Raw genomic sequence first — 15,675 nt, 5'->3', positions numbered from 1 at the left:
TACTCCAGCTTTCTTTGGACTTCCAGTAGCATGATAGATGGCTCTCTATCCCCTCACTTTCAATCTGAAGTTGCCTCAGGTCTAAAATGAGTCTCTTGTAGACAGTATATAGATGGATCTTGGTTTTTTATCCATTATGATATCCTAGGTCTTTTGATTGGGGCACTTAGTCCATTTACATTCAGAGTGATTACTGAAAAATATGGATTTAGTGTCTTTGTGTTATCTGTAGGTTTCATGCCTGTGGTGATATCTCTGGTCCTTTGTAGTCTTTGTAGCATTCCACTCAGAGTCCCCCTTAGGATCTCCTGCAGATCTGGTTTAGTGGTCATTAACTCCTTCAGTTTTTGTTTGTCTGGGAAAGCCTTTATCTCTCCTTCTGTTCTGAAAGACAGCCTTGCTGGATAAAGGATTCTTGGATGCATATTTTATATTTCAGCACATTGAATATTTCCTGCCACTCTCTTCTGGACTGCCAAGTTTCAGCGGACAGGTCTGCTACTACCCTTATGTGTCTACCCTTGTAGGTTAAGACCCATTTGTCCCTAGCTGCTTAAAGAATTCTCTCTTTATCTTTGCATATTGACAGTTTCACTATGATATTACATGATGAAGACCTGTTCTTGTTTATTCTGAAGGGAGTTCTCTGTGCCTCCTGAACTTGGATGTCTGCTTCCTTCCCCAGATTAGGGAAGTTCTCAGCTATAATTTGTTCAAATAAACCTTCTGCCCCTTTCTCTCTTTTTCCTCTGGAACTCCTATGATATGGATAGATATTATTATATTTCATTGAATCATTTAGGTCTCTAATTCTCCCCTCGTGGTCTACTATTTTCTTATTCTCTTTTTCTTGGCTTCATCATTTTCCATAATTTATCTTCTATTTCAGTTATTCTCTCCTCTCCTTTCTCCATCCTTGCTGTCACTATATCTAGTTTATTTTGCACCTCATTTACAGCATTTCTTAATTAATTGTGACTATTAGTTCCTTGATCTCTGCAGCAATAGATTCTCTGCTGTCTTCTATGCTTTTTTCAAGCCCAGCTATTAATCTTATGACTATTATTCTAAATTCTGCTCAGATATATTGTTTATATCTGTTTTGAGCAATTCTCTGGCTGTCACTTCTTCCTGGAATTTTTCTTAAGGAAAATCCTTCTGTTTCATAATTTTGGTTAGTGTTCTGCCTTTTACATGTTTTAATAGTTTGTTATGTGTCCTGCATCTGTGGGTACTACTATATCAAAAAGGGGTCATACACTGTTCAGGGCCTGGCCCTTCAGGAGGTGTTTTTGGAGTGTGTTAAGTGTTGTCTGTTGTTGTGACTCTGGTTGCTTTATCTTCCTATTTGTAGTGGTGGTTTGGACCTTCCACCAGGTGTGCTTTGATTTGTTCATTGAAATAATGTGGAAAAAATTAAGAAAGGGGGTGGTGGTGAAAGAAGCCTTATTTCATACAAAGAGAGAAATGACAGGGGTGGGGAAAAAAAAATGACCAGGCAGAGGTTCTGAGAAACTACATGGCTTAATCCAGAGAGAGAGAGAGAGAGGAAAATAAAGAAGAAGGAGATACAGAAGAGGTATAAAAAGATGTATATAAAAAGATGTCTGATGGTGCCTTGGAACTGGCGGCTGTGCTGGTCTAGAGGAGGAGCCTTCTGGTTCAGTCAGTGTCAGTCTCGCTCTGGTAGATATGCAGTTGCCAGGCACGGAGGGGTGGGATTTGGTATAAACAGGTCCCGCCTCCACTGGGGGGGTGGTGGGTGCTGTCTTGTTCCCTGAAGCCCCACCAAGTTGGTGATGGGGAGAAAAACGGTAACACCCCAATCTCTGCTCCCCTGCCGGGTGTCACAAACCACACTGTTCAGACAATCCTCATAGCACCGTGCAGGTGCGAGCAGCCTGTTTGTCCCACTCCGCAGTCTCCAATGCCTCTGAGGCACTTGGCTGGGATTCAAACTCCAATGTCTGAAAGGATCCTGCTCCATGTGCCCCATAGTGCCACTCCGCCCAGCTGACGAAAGGTCTCTGGCTGGTGCCTGCAGGGTCATTTGTCCTTGGAGTGGCAATATATCTTCTTCCCACAGCACTCGAAGGAGGGGACTGCTTTCCCAATGCACCTCTGAGTTCACTACCTAGTCAGGGCTGGCTCCCCTACCCCCAGGGGCCAGGTGCGGGTACCACACCAGTAGCCAGCTCTTCCATCAATTCTTTACTGCAACTCAAAGAATGTTTAGTGGCTCAATATTTCGCTCAAAACTGAATTCCTGGGTCAGAAATTGGAGGCTCTTTGCAGTGGTCCTAACTTAGCTTTCCAGTCGATCTTTCATTTTATCTTTGTATATATCATTCCTTTACCATCCTGGCAAATCAGTCTACTCACTGTATGCCTTATGATTTCCCTTGTTTCGGTCTTTCTTCATCCCATCCTTTTCCTAGAATGTTCTATCCAAATCCAATTCATTTTCAAACTAGGCCAAATGGAATCTACAAGCCTTTCTTTGTAATCCCAACATAGGTTTTCACCCCTTCCTCAGAACTCCCATAGTGTTTGGTTGTATCAACTAATTCATTCTATCTATCTAAAAAAAATCTATATATCCATAAATAAATAAATAAATAAATATATATATATATGTTTGAGCATATTTTGTATTTCTTCTTCTAGATGTAAGACTACTGATAGCTGTGACTTTATCTTCGTGTTTGCCATAACACCCTCCCACTACCACATTTTGCCAAGCACAACTCCATTTACTCAATTGTTACATATTCATCAAGTGACTATGTACAATGCTGTTGCAGGCACCAGTAGTGGACAAGATGGATACAATTCCTGATCTCATAAAGCTAATTTTCTAGTGAAGGGGAGGAAGACCATATACAAACAAGAAAATAAACAGTAACTGAGAGGGAGGGAAACCATAAGAGACTTCAAAATACAGAGAGCAAACTGAGGGTTGATGGGGGTGGGGTAAATGCGTGATGGGCATCAAGGAGAGAACTTGTTGGGATGAGCACTGGGTGTTATATCTAAGTGATGAATCATTGGATTCTACTCCTGAAACTAACACTACACTTTATGTTAACTAACTTGAGAATAAAACCCATGGATCCTCTTTTTTGAGGCCAACATTGATCTGAATATCAAGGAGCCAGACATACAAAGGTTAAGAGGTAGAACATTTCACACAGAAGGACTAGCAGGAACGAGATTCAACGGATACCAGTGTGGCTGTGCACAGTGGGCGGAGAAGGAATGATAGATGGAAACAAGTGGGCAAGAGCTAGGTCAGGCAGGGTCTTGTAGTTGGTGGGTGGGGTGGGGAGAAAGAAGAAGGAAGAGGTAAAGAAAGGAGGAGACAGGGAAGAAAAGAAGTAGGGATGGATAGAAGGAAATAGTAAAATTGTGGAATCATTATCTTTTAGTGTATTAGTAGTATAATTTTATAAGATAACAAAATCAGCTTTTTTTAATAGAAAAAGACAACAGTCAGAAAGACAAATACCACATGATTTCACTTAAATGTAGAATTTAAGAAACAAAACAAAGAAGAAAAAGAGACAAACTGAAAAACAGTCTCTTAAATACAGAGAACAAATTGGTGGTTGAGAGAGGGGAGGTGGGTGGGAGATGGGTGAGATAGGTAAAGGGGATGAGGAGTACACTTATCATGATGAACACTGAATAATGTATACAATTGTTGAATCATTATATTGTATGCCTAAAACTAATATAACACTGTGTGTTAATTATACTTGAATTTAAAAATACATTAACAAAAAGAAAGAGTAAAAAGAGAAATTCTTGGGAGGAATTTAAGGAGATGGTAAATAAAGCAAAATTCTAAAGTCTATTAAAATATTATAGTTGGATTAATAATTCCACGCCTACATCTTTTTTTTTTTTAATTTTTTTTAACGTTTATTCTTGAGACAGAGAGAGACAGAGCATGAATGAGGGAGGGTCAGAAAGAGGGAGACACAGAATCCGAAACAGGCTCCAGGCTCTGAGCTGTCAGCACAGAGCCCGACGCGGGGCTTGAACTCACGGACTGCGAGATCATGACCTGAGCCGAAGTCGGCCACTTAACCGACTGAGCCACCTAGGCGCCCCGTCCACGCCTACATCTTAAAATGCTTATCTCTTTTACTGCTTTTCTAACATTTTACTTCACTTTCAAATACTTTTTTTCCCCACTTACCCTACTACCCAGTAAGCCATAACTGGTGGTGTTTTTCTCTGATCTGTCCACTTTTCAGGTGAGCATTCAAACAACACACCATGTTCTTTCACAGGGTGAAGAGAAGATACTGAATTTGTAGAACCTGAATGATCTTCACCATTTAGTGCTTTCTTTTTCTGTAAATTAAATAAGTATTATTAGTATTCACTGGTATTAATGTTACTTTAAAATGTTTTCACACAGAGATTTGAATTGACTGATCCTAATACTTAAGTGCCTAGAATGACACTCTTCTCATTGGTGGGAAAATTTTTATTCTTCTTCATACTTAGTATAAATACCATTTCCTAAAAAAGACTTTATAGATAAAGTGTCCTTGAAATCTCCCAGAAAACATTTTGCTCACAGCCCTATATTATTAGTATTTATATTAATTATATTAGCAGTTTATAGATCTGTCTTCTCCAGTAGACTATATGCTTTTTGCTAGGGCAGAGACAATATGATATTCATATTTGTATGTTTTGAAGCAGCAGGGCCAGGTACATAGTAGGTGCTTAATAAAGAGATTACTAATGAATAGGTTACTAAATTAGTAGATGATTTTGTAATATACTTAAAACAGTATTGTCTCTTCCTTTCTTAAAGTTTATTTATTTATTTTTTAGAGAGAAAGCAAGAACGCATGCATGAGCCGGGTAAGGGCGGACAGAGAGAGAGAGAGAGAGAGAGAGAGAGAGAATCCCAAGCAGGCTGCAGGCTGTCTGCATGGAACCCAACATGGGACTCAGTCTCACAAACTATAGGATTATGACCTGAGCCCAAGTCAAGAGATGGCTGCCTAACCCACAGAGCTACCTAGGTGCCTGTGGTCTCCTCTTTCATGCATACTCTAAATTTCCCATTGATTAAATCATTAGCAAAAGAATTACTCATTTGGAAAAAAAAAAAAAAAGACTCTTTGTAAGGCTCAGGCTAAAATCATGGAGTGATCCTTGATTCTTCTCTTTCTCTGAAAATCCTTACCTAATCTGTCAACAGATCCTTTTGGCTCACCCTCCAAAATACATCCAGAATCCAGAAGCCACTATCATCTTGCTTTGAGAATTTCTATAGCCTCCTAATGGAAATTCCTGGTCCCTGCCTCTACCCTTGCTACACTACAGAGCTTGTTCTTGGCACAGTAGTAGCTCAAGTGATCCTTTCAAAAATTTAAGATCATGTCCTTCCTCTGCTCAGAACTGAGAGCTTCCTATCTCCTTCAGAGCAACCCCAAAGTCCTTAAATATATCAGGCCATGTGAGATTTGGCCCTGCTAACCTTTGCCATCTCAACTCCTACCACCCTCCTCCCCAATGGCTCCAGCATTCTCAGCCACTCCTACTTCTGTGGCTTTGCAATTGCACTCGTACTTGTTTTCTCTGTCTGGAAGCCCTGCCTTCAGATCGTTTCTTCACTTCATTCAGGTCTTTGTTCAAATATTACCTATCTTATTATTCCTGTTAAACTTATCCTACCTGACATATTATACGACTTGCCAATTAATTCGTCTTCTCCATTAGATATAGGTTTTGGTAGAATAGGCAGTTAGTTAAACGTGAGCAGGAGGCAAAGGCAGTGATAAATAGGTGACACATTAGAAGCCTAAGGGCATCACATCCTGACTTGTTGGCTTTTAATATCCTGGCCTTAAATTAAGGCATCCAATGCCCAGGAGCTGATAGACCAAGAGCCAAAGCTCTCCTCTTCCACCTCCCTCTGCCCCAGGGTAAACTACAGCGTCATTATAATATATTTACATTGTGGTTTCAACCTCTACACTCCCCACCAAGGAGGAAGATGGCCATGACAGTTGTGGCAAGAACCCTGCAGAGCCCAAAACTCCCTTTTCCAACCAGAGACTGTCCCGGCTATGACCTGTAACCTACACAAACATAAAAACAAAAGAGACCCCTAACCCAGGTGCAGCTACCACCTCTGGGCCTGCCCACTCTCCCACCTTGCCAGTGTACTGTCCTTAATAAACTGTTTTAAATAAATAAATAAATAAATAAATAAGCAAACTGTTTTATGCTTGCTACCTTCCTCCTTGCTGTCTTTATTTGAACACGGATCCTCATGTAAATCTTTCTGGAATACAAGAACCCAGACCTCCCTTCACACAATGTAGACTCTTCCACTGGTAATAGCTTCATGAAGAAAGGGACTTTGTTCACTGCTGTATCCCCAGCACCAGAACAGTGTCTGGTACATAGTAGATACCTCAATAGTTCAGTAATATGGAAAAGGCTAATTTACATTACTAAGCATTGTAATACATTGCATTACTAAGCGTACTTACGCAAATGCTTATGCGTAATATTTATATTACATAAGACATAATAGTGTATAGTCGTACATAATATTAGTTCTAGGACTAATCCTCTATGGACCTCAACTGTCCGAAAGAGCTTAATCACCAAGCCTTGAGAAACCAGCAACCATTGCCTGAACTTGTACCTCTTCTCGCACCGGGCCCATCTTAACCTGGAGGTTTCTATTGTGAAACTATACCTGGCATCTGGTTCTTACCTCAGGGCCATCAAATTCTTGACTCCAATCCTTCAACCCTCTCAAATGGGACATCTCGATGGACTAATGACTAATCAGCCCATGATCACACATAACTGTGGTGTCATGCATTTGGTATTTTTTAATTTTTAGGAGGGGAACTTGCTATGACTCAGCTATGACCGTCAAGGTCTCGATGCAGTCAAATATCTTGTAGCTGGGCTTATTCTCTATGCGGGGTCTCCACACGCATACAAATAAGGTGCAATTCAGTCAATGGTTACAGGACATATACTCCAATTCCTGACGTCTCACGGGACACGGCGCGCATGCACCCACGTATACGCACACACGCATACACGTATACACGTACACTCACGTTTACACATACGCATATATGCATTACACATGCACTTTAATTTAGTAAATAACTAGCTTAACCAAATCCCCCTTACCCCCCGTTAACCTTATTAGTAAAAATATGCGTTTATTACTGTCCTACCAAACCCAAAAAACAAGACTAAACCTGTACCTAAATATAAGGCCTAAGAAGCAACATTTATAAATTCACCAAATCCCTGTTATTACTACTAATACTAATTTATATCTCTGTTCGCAGCTATCTATAGATACACTAACCTAAGCTCTAATTCGTCCCTATTGAGCAATATTTTTCCCACACCTAATCAACTTAATACAATACTTCCTCCCCGTTAATGTAGCTTAAATATACAAAGCAAGGCACTGAAAATGCCTAGATGAGTCGTCAGACTCCATAAACACAAAGGTTTGGTCCTGGCCTTTCCATTAGTTATTAATAAGATTACACATGCAAGCCTCCGTACCCCGGTGAAAATGCCCTCGAGGTCACTCAGCGACCTAAAGGAGCTGGTATCAAGCACACAACCACTTAACTCATGACACCTTGCTCAGCCACACCCCCACGGGATACAGCAGTGATAAAAATTAAGCTATGAATGAAAGTTCGACTAAGCTATATTAAACAAGGGTTGGTAAATTTCGTGCCAGCCACCGCGGTCATACGATTAACCCAAACTAATAGACCCACGGCGTAAAGCGTGTTATAGAGAAAAACTCATACTAAAGTTAAACCTTAACTAGGCTGTAAAAAGCTACAATTAACGTAAAAATACAGCACGAAAGTAACTTTAACATCTCCGACCACACGATAGCTAAGACCCAAACTGGGATTAGATACCCCACTATGCTTAGCCCTAAACCTAGATAGTTTAACTAAACAAAACTATCCACCAGAGAACTACTAGCAACAGCTTAAAACTCAAAGGACTTGGCGGTGCTTTATATCCCTCTAGAGGAGCCTGTTCTATAATCGATAAACCCCAATATACCTCACCATCTCTTGCTAAATCAGCCTATATACCGCCATCTTCAGCAAACCCTAAAAAGGGAAGAAAAGTAAGCACAAGTATCTTAACCCAAAAAAGTTAGGTCAATGTGTAGCCCATGAGATGGGAAGCAATGGGCTACATTTTCTATAACTAGAATACCCACGAAAATCCTTATGAAACTAAGGACTAAAGGAGGATTTAGTAGTAAATTGAGAATAGAGAGCTCAATTGAATTGGGCCATGAAGCACGCACACACCACCCGTCACCCTCCTCAAGTGACAAAAACCCTTAAAAAAAAAACTATTCAAACCACTAAACCCACAAGAGGAGACAAGTCGTAACAAGGTAAGCATACTGGAAAGTGTGCTTGGATAAACAAGATGTAGCTTAAACAAAGCATCTGGCTTACACCCAGAAGATTTCATATTAAACTGACCATCTTGAGCCAAAGCTAGCCCAAACACCCATAAATTCAATTAACATTAGACAATAAAATAAAACAGTTACCCTTAAAAGTATAGGAGATAGAAATTTAACTTGGCGCTATAGAGAGAGTACTGCAAGGGAAAGATGAAAGAAAAATTAAAAGCACTACACAGCAAAGATTACCCCTTGTACCTTTTGCATAATGAATTAGCTAGAACAACCTAACAAAGAGAACTTTAGTTAGGTCCCCCGAAACCAGACGAGCTACCCATGAACAATCTTTACGGGATGAACTTGTCTATGTTGCAACATGGTGAGATTTGTGGGTAGAGGTGAAAAGCCTAACGAGCCTGGTGATAGCTGGTTACCCAGAACAGAATTTTAGTTCAACTTTAAACTTACCCCAAAAACCTCCTAAAATTCTAATGTAAGTTTAAAATATAATCTAAAAAGGTACAGCTTTTTAGAACTAGGATACAGCCTTCCTTAGAGAGTAAGCATAAACATAAACCATAGTTGGCTTAAAAGCAGCCATCAATTAAGAAAGTGTTCAAGCTCAACAATCAAAACACCTTAATGTCAAAAAATGCAACCAACTCCTAACTCAATACTGGGTCAATCTATTCAACAATAGAAGCAATAATGCTAATATAAGTAACAAGAAATACTTCTCCTTGCATAAGCTTATATCAGAGTGGATAACCACTGATAGTTAACGACAAGATAAATATAACCTAACCATAAACTAAATATCAAACCAATTGTTAACCCAACACAGGTATGCAAATAAGGAAAGATTAAAAGAAGTAAAAGGAACTCGGCAAACACAAGCCCCGCCTGTATACCAAAAACATCACCTCTAGCATTTCTAGTATTAGAGGCAGTGCCTGCCTGGTGACATTAGTTAAACGGCCGCGGTATCCTGACCGTGCAAAGGTAGCATAATCACTTGTTCCCTAAATAGGGACTTGTACGAATGGCCACAGGAGGGCTTTACTGTCTCTTACTTCCAATCCGTGAAATTGACCTTCCCATGAAGAGGTGGGAATATAACAATAAGACGAGAAGACCCTTATGGAGCTTTAATTAACTGGCTCAAAGAGACCTCATCAATCAACCGACAGGGACAACAGACCTCTACATGAGTAATATTTATTTTGTGTCATGAGTATTACATGAATAAATTAATGAGACATTCCTTTATAGAATCAACCAGTTATGTTACAAGGAAAGGGGGATCGTAAGACCACAAAGCACACAGAGATATATGGTCAGACATAACATTTTGCTGAATACTAATTTCTGATAGCTCAAAGAAGAAATCCTATCAGACACAGAATTTATTGCTGAACAAGTTCTAAGACATAATTCAGCCCACTTACTTTACAGTAAGGAAATAGGAAGAGTTGAGGCTCAGTCCAGGATTCCTTATTCCCAGTCCAATGTTCTACTTTAAACCCAAGTTCTTCACAAACTTAGCATTCTTAACACACATATTGCTGTATACATTACTAGCATCTTCAGAGAGGGTTTTGTGGTTTTTTATTTTTTAATTTTTTTTGGCTGTATGATATTTGACCACTGACAAGTGAATTTCTGTATGTTTATCCTTTTCCAGAAATCAACACATACTTTTCCCTGCCATTAAGATAATCTAATTGATTTTTTAATTATATACATTACTACTTTCTGGAGGTATAATATTAAATGAAACTTCATCCTGGATTAAAAAGCAAGCAAGCAAGCAAGAAATGAAACAAGTGGCTGAAACATTTACAACAGTCTTGTGTCTACTGCTATATTTTACCCTATTATATTACAAAATACCTTATATTACTGATGGAATACTTAAAGAATTATCAGAGTTACCAACGGGTAGATACTACTGCGCAAGTAATGGTTGACTCACAAATGTCAAATATGGAGGCTAATTTACATTACAAACTACCATATTCTACTTTGCTGTAGAAGAACACAGGTCCACCATTTTCTGAACTAGTAATCCAGGACATCAAACTCAGTATTATAAAACAAAGCTTTGAAGTTAAATATGGTGAGTATAATCCTTTGGGCACTCAAGTTAGATTGGGTGCTCTAGTTAGATTGGGTGATTGTTACAAAATTTTTAAATAAAAACTGTAATTATTGGGCATACTGATTAAAGACCTTTTAGAGATAATATTTAGAGATCTGGGAACAAAACAGAAAAGTATACTTATGGCAGTATCCTACCTCTTCTACCAATGTCTGTTGGAAAATTGCACGAATGGAGAGACAACACTGATGGAAATTCTTTATTAGTTGAGGGTGGATAGAGCCACTTAGCTGGGCCACTTCTTCATGGGTAGGAGTAATAAAGATCCCTTGCACAGTTTCTAAGGCAACATAGTGGAAAAGTGTGTTCTCAGGACCAGATGTCAATCTTGAAAAGAACAAAAGAAAGAAAAAAAATATTTAAGTAAGCTTAAAAATATTCCTTCATTTTGAATGTTTATAGACTCCTAAGTTTTTATCTACAATATAATATTAGGAGTGTAATTAGGACAGGGAAACTAGTACAAATATTTAATTCCCATTTCCTCCTTAACTAAAGTACAGCTAGGGTTATTATCAATTCGTTAATGGAGGCAAATACTACATGGTATGTGAGGATAAACACCAATTGCAAACCACTTAATTATTCCTTTGCTAAACAACCCAAATTGGCTAAACCCTTCTTTTTCCATGGTTGGTAATAAATAACTCAGCCCCTGTCTGGCCCAGATACCTACAAGTCATAAATAAGGTATCAGTCCAGAGTGGACCACATACAAGAACACCTTCCAACAAAATGAACACATTTAAGTTTGTAGCATAACAGTCAGACTGATGATCCTGAAGAAAAATAAAATTATTATTAGTGACTGCAAAACTGGGTTAATAATCTAGAATACTATGACAATTACTGGTAGTATTCTACTATTCATCATCACCGTCTTCCTTCCCTTACATGTTCTCTTACTATTTTCATTTCTCCATTCTTTCTTCCCCTATTTAGGTCTCAGACAAGTCAGTAGAATCTATAGTATTTATTTCTACCAATGGTAAGAAGAGCTAAAGAATAACAATGAGAGCAACAACAAAATACTAATAGTATCACATAATGAATGCCCTCTCTGTGCCTGGGGTGGGAGGGGGGCTTTAAAATACCTTAGTCTTAATTCTAACAATGATCTTGTGAGATATTAAATAGTATTACTCACCTCATTTTAAACACGAGGAAACCAGTGTTCAGAGATCTCAGATTAACTTGCTTGAGGTCACACAGCTAAGTGGCTGAGCTAAGCTAACTCTGAAGCTTACTCCACTATCCCTTACTTTTTCCTTTCCACTGATGACTTCTGACGGGCAATCTTTAAACATATGGACAGCAATTCTCCATTTGCATTTCAAACACTCAAGCTGCCCCCATTCTAATTCTGATGTCTATTTTTAAAACATTCTCTCAGTTGATTTTTTTCCAGCCATAAGAACAGAGGCAGAGAAAAGGCATGTAACATCTCTTAGCCTGGATACTGCCTTTGATCATCCATGCTAGTTAAAATCCTGTTAAACTCTTAATTAGGAGGCATGATCAGAATAATTTCTCCTTCTTATTAGTGATTTATGGCTTTGGTTCTTTTTTCAGACCAGGGATAGACCGGAAAGGAGATCATCTGCAAATTTTTCTCATACTTTTCTAGAAGGTGGCTGGCTCATTAACAACTCAACTGGTGGCTGATCTTTTTCAATTAGTAACTCAAATAAGAAGAGAGGAATTTTGATTATTCAAAAAGGAAAATAAATTAAAACATACATTTTATTTTAGAGGTCTTCAAAATTAAGAAAAGGTACAGAACAGAAACAATTCTTTAAAAAGAGAAATTAAGGGGCGCCTGGGTGGCGCAGTCGGTTAAGCGTCCGACTTCAGCCAGGTCACGATCTCGCGGTCCGTGAGTTCGAGCCCCGCGTCAGGCTCTGGGCTGACAGCTCGGAGCCTGGAGCCTGTTTCCGATTCTGTGTCTCCCTCTCTCTCTGCCCCTCCCCCATTCGTGCTCTGTCTCTCTCTGTCCCAAAAATAAATAAACGTTGAAAAAAAAAAAAAATTAAAAAAAAAAAAAATAAAAAGAGAAATTAATAAGATTCCTTTTTAGGGAGGTTTAGAATCAACATTTTTGTTGTCTTTTTTAACTTTCTCTCTCTCTCAAAAAAAAAAAAATCCACAACACAGTGAGGAAATTTAGCTCTTGAAAATCATAAACTCATTCAGAGTATATTAACTCAGTGGATACACTGCAAGTTTAAAAATCATCAAACAATTGCCCAATGGGAAGACAAAATATTTGTGAAAGCATAGATTAAGTCATTTATTATTGAGAAAGGTCACTCCTACAGCAGAAAATGGATTCATGGTAGGCTGGGAGTTGGGAGACTGTTGCAGTAAAACAAGTAAGACAATGGGAGCCTGATCTACAGTAGGAACAATAGGGGTTGAATGGAATAAATAATTATTAGAATGTAGAGTATAGGACTTGGTTATTAAATGAACTGCTTTGTGTATATTATTTTTAATATGTTATATATTTTTATTTTACAAAAGTGTATACACAGAAATTAGGATAATCTACACTGGCTTATTTCATACTTTTAAAATTAACTACATAGTATGAACATTTTTCATGTCAATAAAGAAAATAAATATGCATCTGTAGCATCTTTAAAAAAATTTTTTTTTAATGTTTCATTTTTTTATTTTGAGAGAGAGAGAGAGAGTACGAGTGGGAGAGGAGCAGGGGGAGAGGGAGAGAGAGAATCCCAAGCAGACTCCATGCTCAGCACGGAGCCCCAGACAGGGCTCGATCTCATGACCCGGAGATCATGACCTAAGCCAATATCAAGAGTCTGACGCTTAACCAACTGAGCCACCCAGGCACCTCTGTAGGATCTTTTTAAATAGACAGCCTATGATTTACATTGTATATGAATTTATGTTCAAGCCTGAACTTGTAAAACATTTTCTTTTACTAGAGATAAGGTAAAAATAACACACACACATTTAAAAAGTAAGATGTGGGGGTAATAAAATTTCAGAGTGGTAGTTGTTAAATAGAAGACGAGGGTTTGGGAAAGTATTTCAAAGCTCTACAAAAGGTTTGATTTAGATTTGTTTAAAAAACATTTTTAACTATTAAAAAACTAACCATAGTTTTTGAAGGCATTAAATTTAACACATTAGATTCCCATTACATTATTTTATGCAGACAAGTTACCTTGTTTTTGCTCTAACGTCAGGAAAAAAAAGCCGTTTCTGACAACTCTGTGACATATATATTTGAACTTATTATAAAATGTTTTGGGGTGCCTGGGTGGTTCAGTTGATTAAGCGTCCAACTCTTGATTTCGGCTCAGGTCATTATCCCATGGTTTGTGAGTTTGAGCCCTACGTCCAGCTCTATGCTGACTGTGTAGAGCCTGCTTGGGATTCTCTTTCTCCCCCTCTCTTTCTGTCTCTCCCTCTCTCTCTCTCTCTCTCTCTCTCAAAGATAAATCAATAAACATAAAAAATAAATAAACATTAACAAAAAAATAAACATTCATAATCTTTAAAAAGATGTTTCATGATTAAGAAAGTAATAGTGCTGAACTTTTTTTGTGTGATTTATGTGTCTGCTTATTCAAATAGAAGTGTGCAATGGAGTTTGTTATACTAACTGATCCCACACATGACATCATAATTAAACATCAGGCAAAGCTCAGACAGCTCGTCACCACATAATAGTTGCACAAGAAGTGAATACGTAACATTTTACATTTTAATAATTACAGAGTTTAATAATTATAGGCATTTTATGTTTTAATAATTATAGACATGCTCTTCTCACTCCGTTCCTTTTACTTCAGAATTCCTACTTAATGTAAGTTTGAGGTTTCATTTCTTTCCTAAAATGGGTGTTATAGGCTCAGTTCCTACCCCCGGACTCAGAGGGAGATGCAGCAAGGAAGTTTACTAGGGAGAAGTCTGGGGAACAACACTTGTGGGAGCAAGTCCCACAAGTGTGGGAGGAAGCAGGATTGAGCAGAGGGAAAAGCTGAACCACACTGCGGTTGAAACAAAATCTCAGCAGATACCACTTGGAACTATGAGATTGGATGGCCTTTTAGAGTTGTCTCGAATTTAGGCCAAGTCTTTGTATTCAACTTATCTATTAGTCCTTAGATGTGGGCTATTTCTAGGGAGAAATTGTCATCTTGGCTGAGTCAATAAACTTCCAAGCAGAACAAGAGACTCAGCTGTGAGTAGTTAGCAGCCATTATCCCCAAACACTGGAAGGAGTACCCTGGGCTATGGAATATCTGTGCAGCAGACTGCAGCATCCACCAAAGCCTAAAAACAGTAAATACTATAATAAAAAAATTAGACATACAAAAGGGAGGTTACCTGTGGAAAAGAGATAAGAGGGGACTTTCACATTTTGAAACATCACTCTGTTTTTTTATCTCTTATAATAGGAGTACGGGTTCCCTATTGTATAATGAAAAACATTAGTGAATTAGCATAGACATTACCTTTAATATGTAAGATATATCACAATTACATTTTTGAGTTAAATCTCTATATGTTATGGATTTGTACTTTCTTACTGTAAAGTTTGCTCGAAGACACGTTTTTTAAAAAAAGAATACAAGGATGCTTCTTACTTCATTGTGTTATATATTTCCAGTTCTTTATCTGAAAAGTCCTTTTTCAAGTTCCCCAAATGAAATGGATTTGGAAGAGCAGACTTCCGTTTAGTGACCTGAAAAATGCAGTTAAGTAGATCAGTTTGCACCTAAGAATGGAATCAAACAGCAGAAATAGTGTAAAAACTGAAAACTTTCTAAGAGAACTATTTAGTATTTTGCAATGTTTCCTTTAAATATGTTTGAGGCTAACTTATACCTCCTGGCTTATTCTTCGCTAACAGTGACCTAGGGCCATGTCATAGAAGGATGTCATAGTTCTTCCTGAAAATCTACCAGAGCCACTATCAAGTTTTGTTACACTTTTTTTTTCATTTTTTTTTTCTTTTCTTTATCTTAGAGAGAGAGAAAGAGAGTGTGAGAGGGGAAGAGGGGCAGAGGGA

The 15,675-nt window shown here is 38.3% G+C and overlaps 1 protein-coding gene across 1 annotated transcript in view; it reads right to left on the bottom strand.

Annotated features, from left to right (window-relative positions):
• Positions 1–15,675, bottom strand: part of INTU (inturned planar cell polarity protein) — an 88,277-nt gene that overhangs the window by 5,459 nt on the left and 67,143 nt on the right. The window contains exons 13-15 of the mRNA XM_047091957.1: positions 15,251–15,348; positions 10,766–10,955; positions 4,205–4,362 (exon numbers count right to left, since the gene is read on the bottom strand). Coding sequence (XP_046947913.1) covers positions 4,205–4,362; positions 10,766–10,955; positions 15,251–15,348 — 446 coding nt within the window. The remainder of the gene's footprint in view (positions 1–4,204; positions 4,363–10,765; positions 10,956–15,250; positions 15,349–15,675) is intronic.

This window comes from Lynx rufus, unplaced genomic scaffold (genome assembly GCF_022079265.1).
Source record: "Lynx rufus isolate CCGP_SWC_20201006 ecotype Redwood Valley unplaced genomic scaffold, mLynRuf1.p SCAF_3, whole genome shotgun sequence".
Classification (NCBI taxonomy): Eukaryota; Metazoa; Chordata; class Mammalia; order Carnivora; family Felidae; genus Lynx; species Lynx rufus.
Note: the sequence above shows the minus strand (reverse complement) of the source record. Positions and strands in the feature narration are given on the sequence as shown.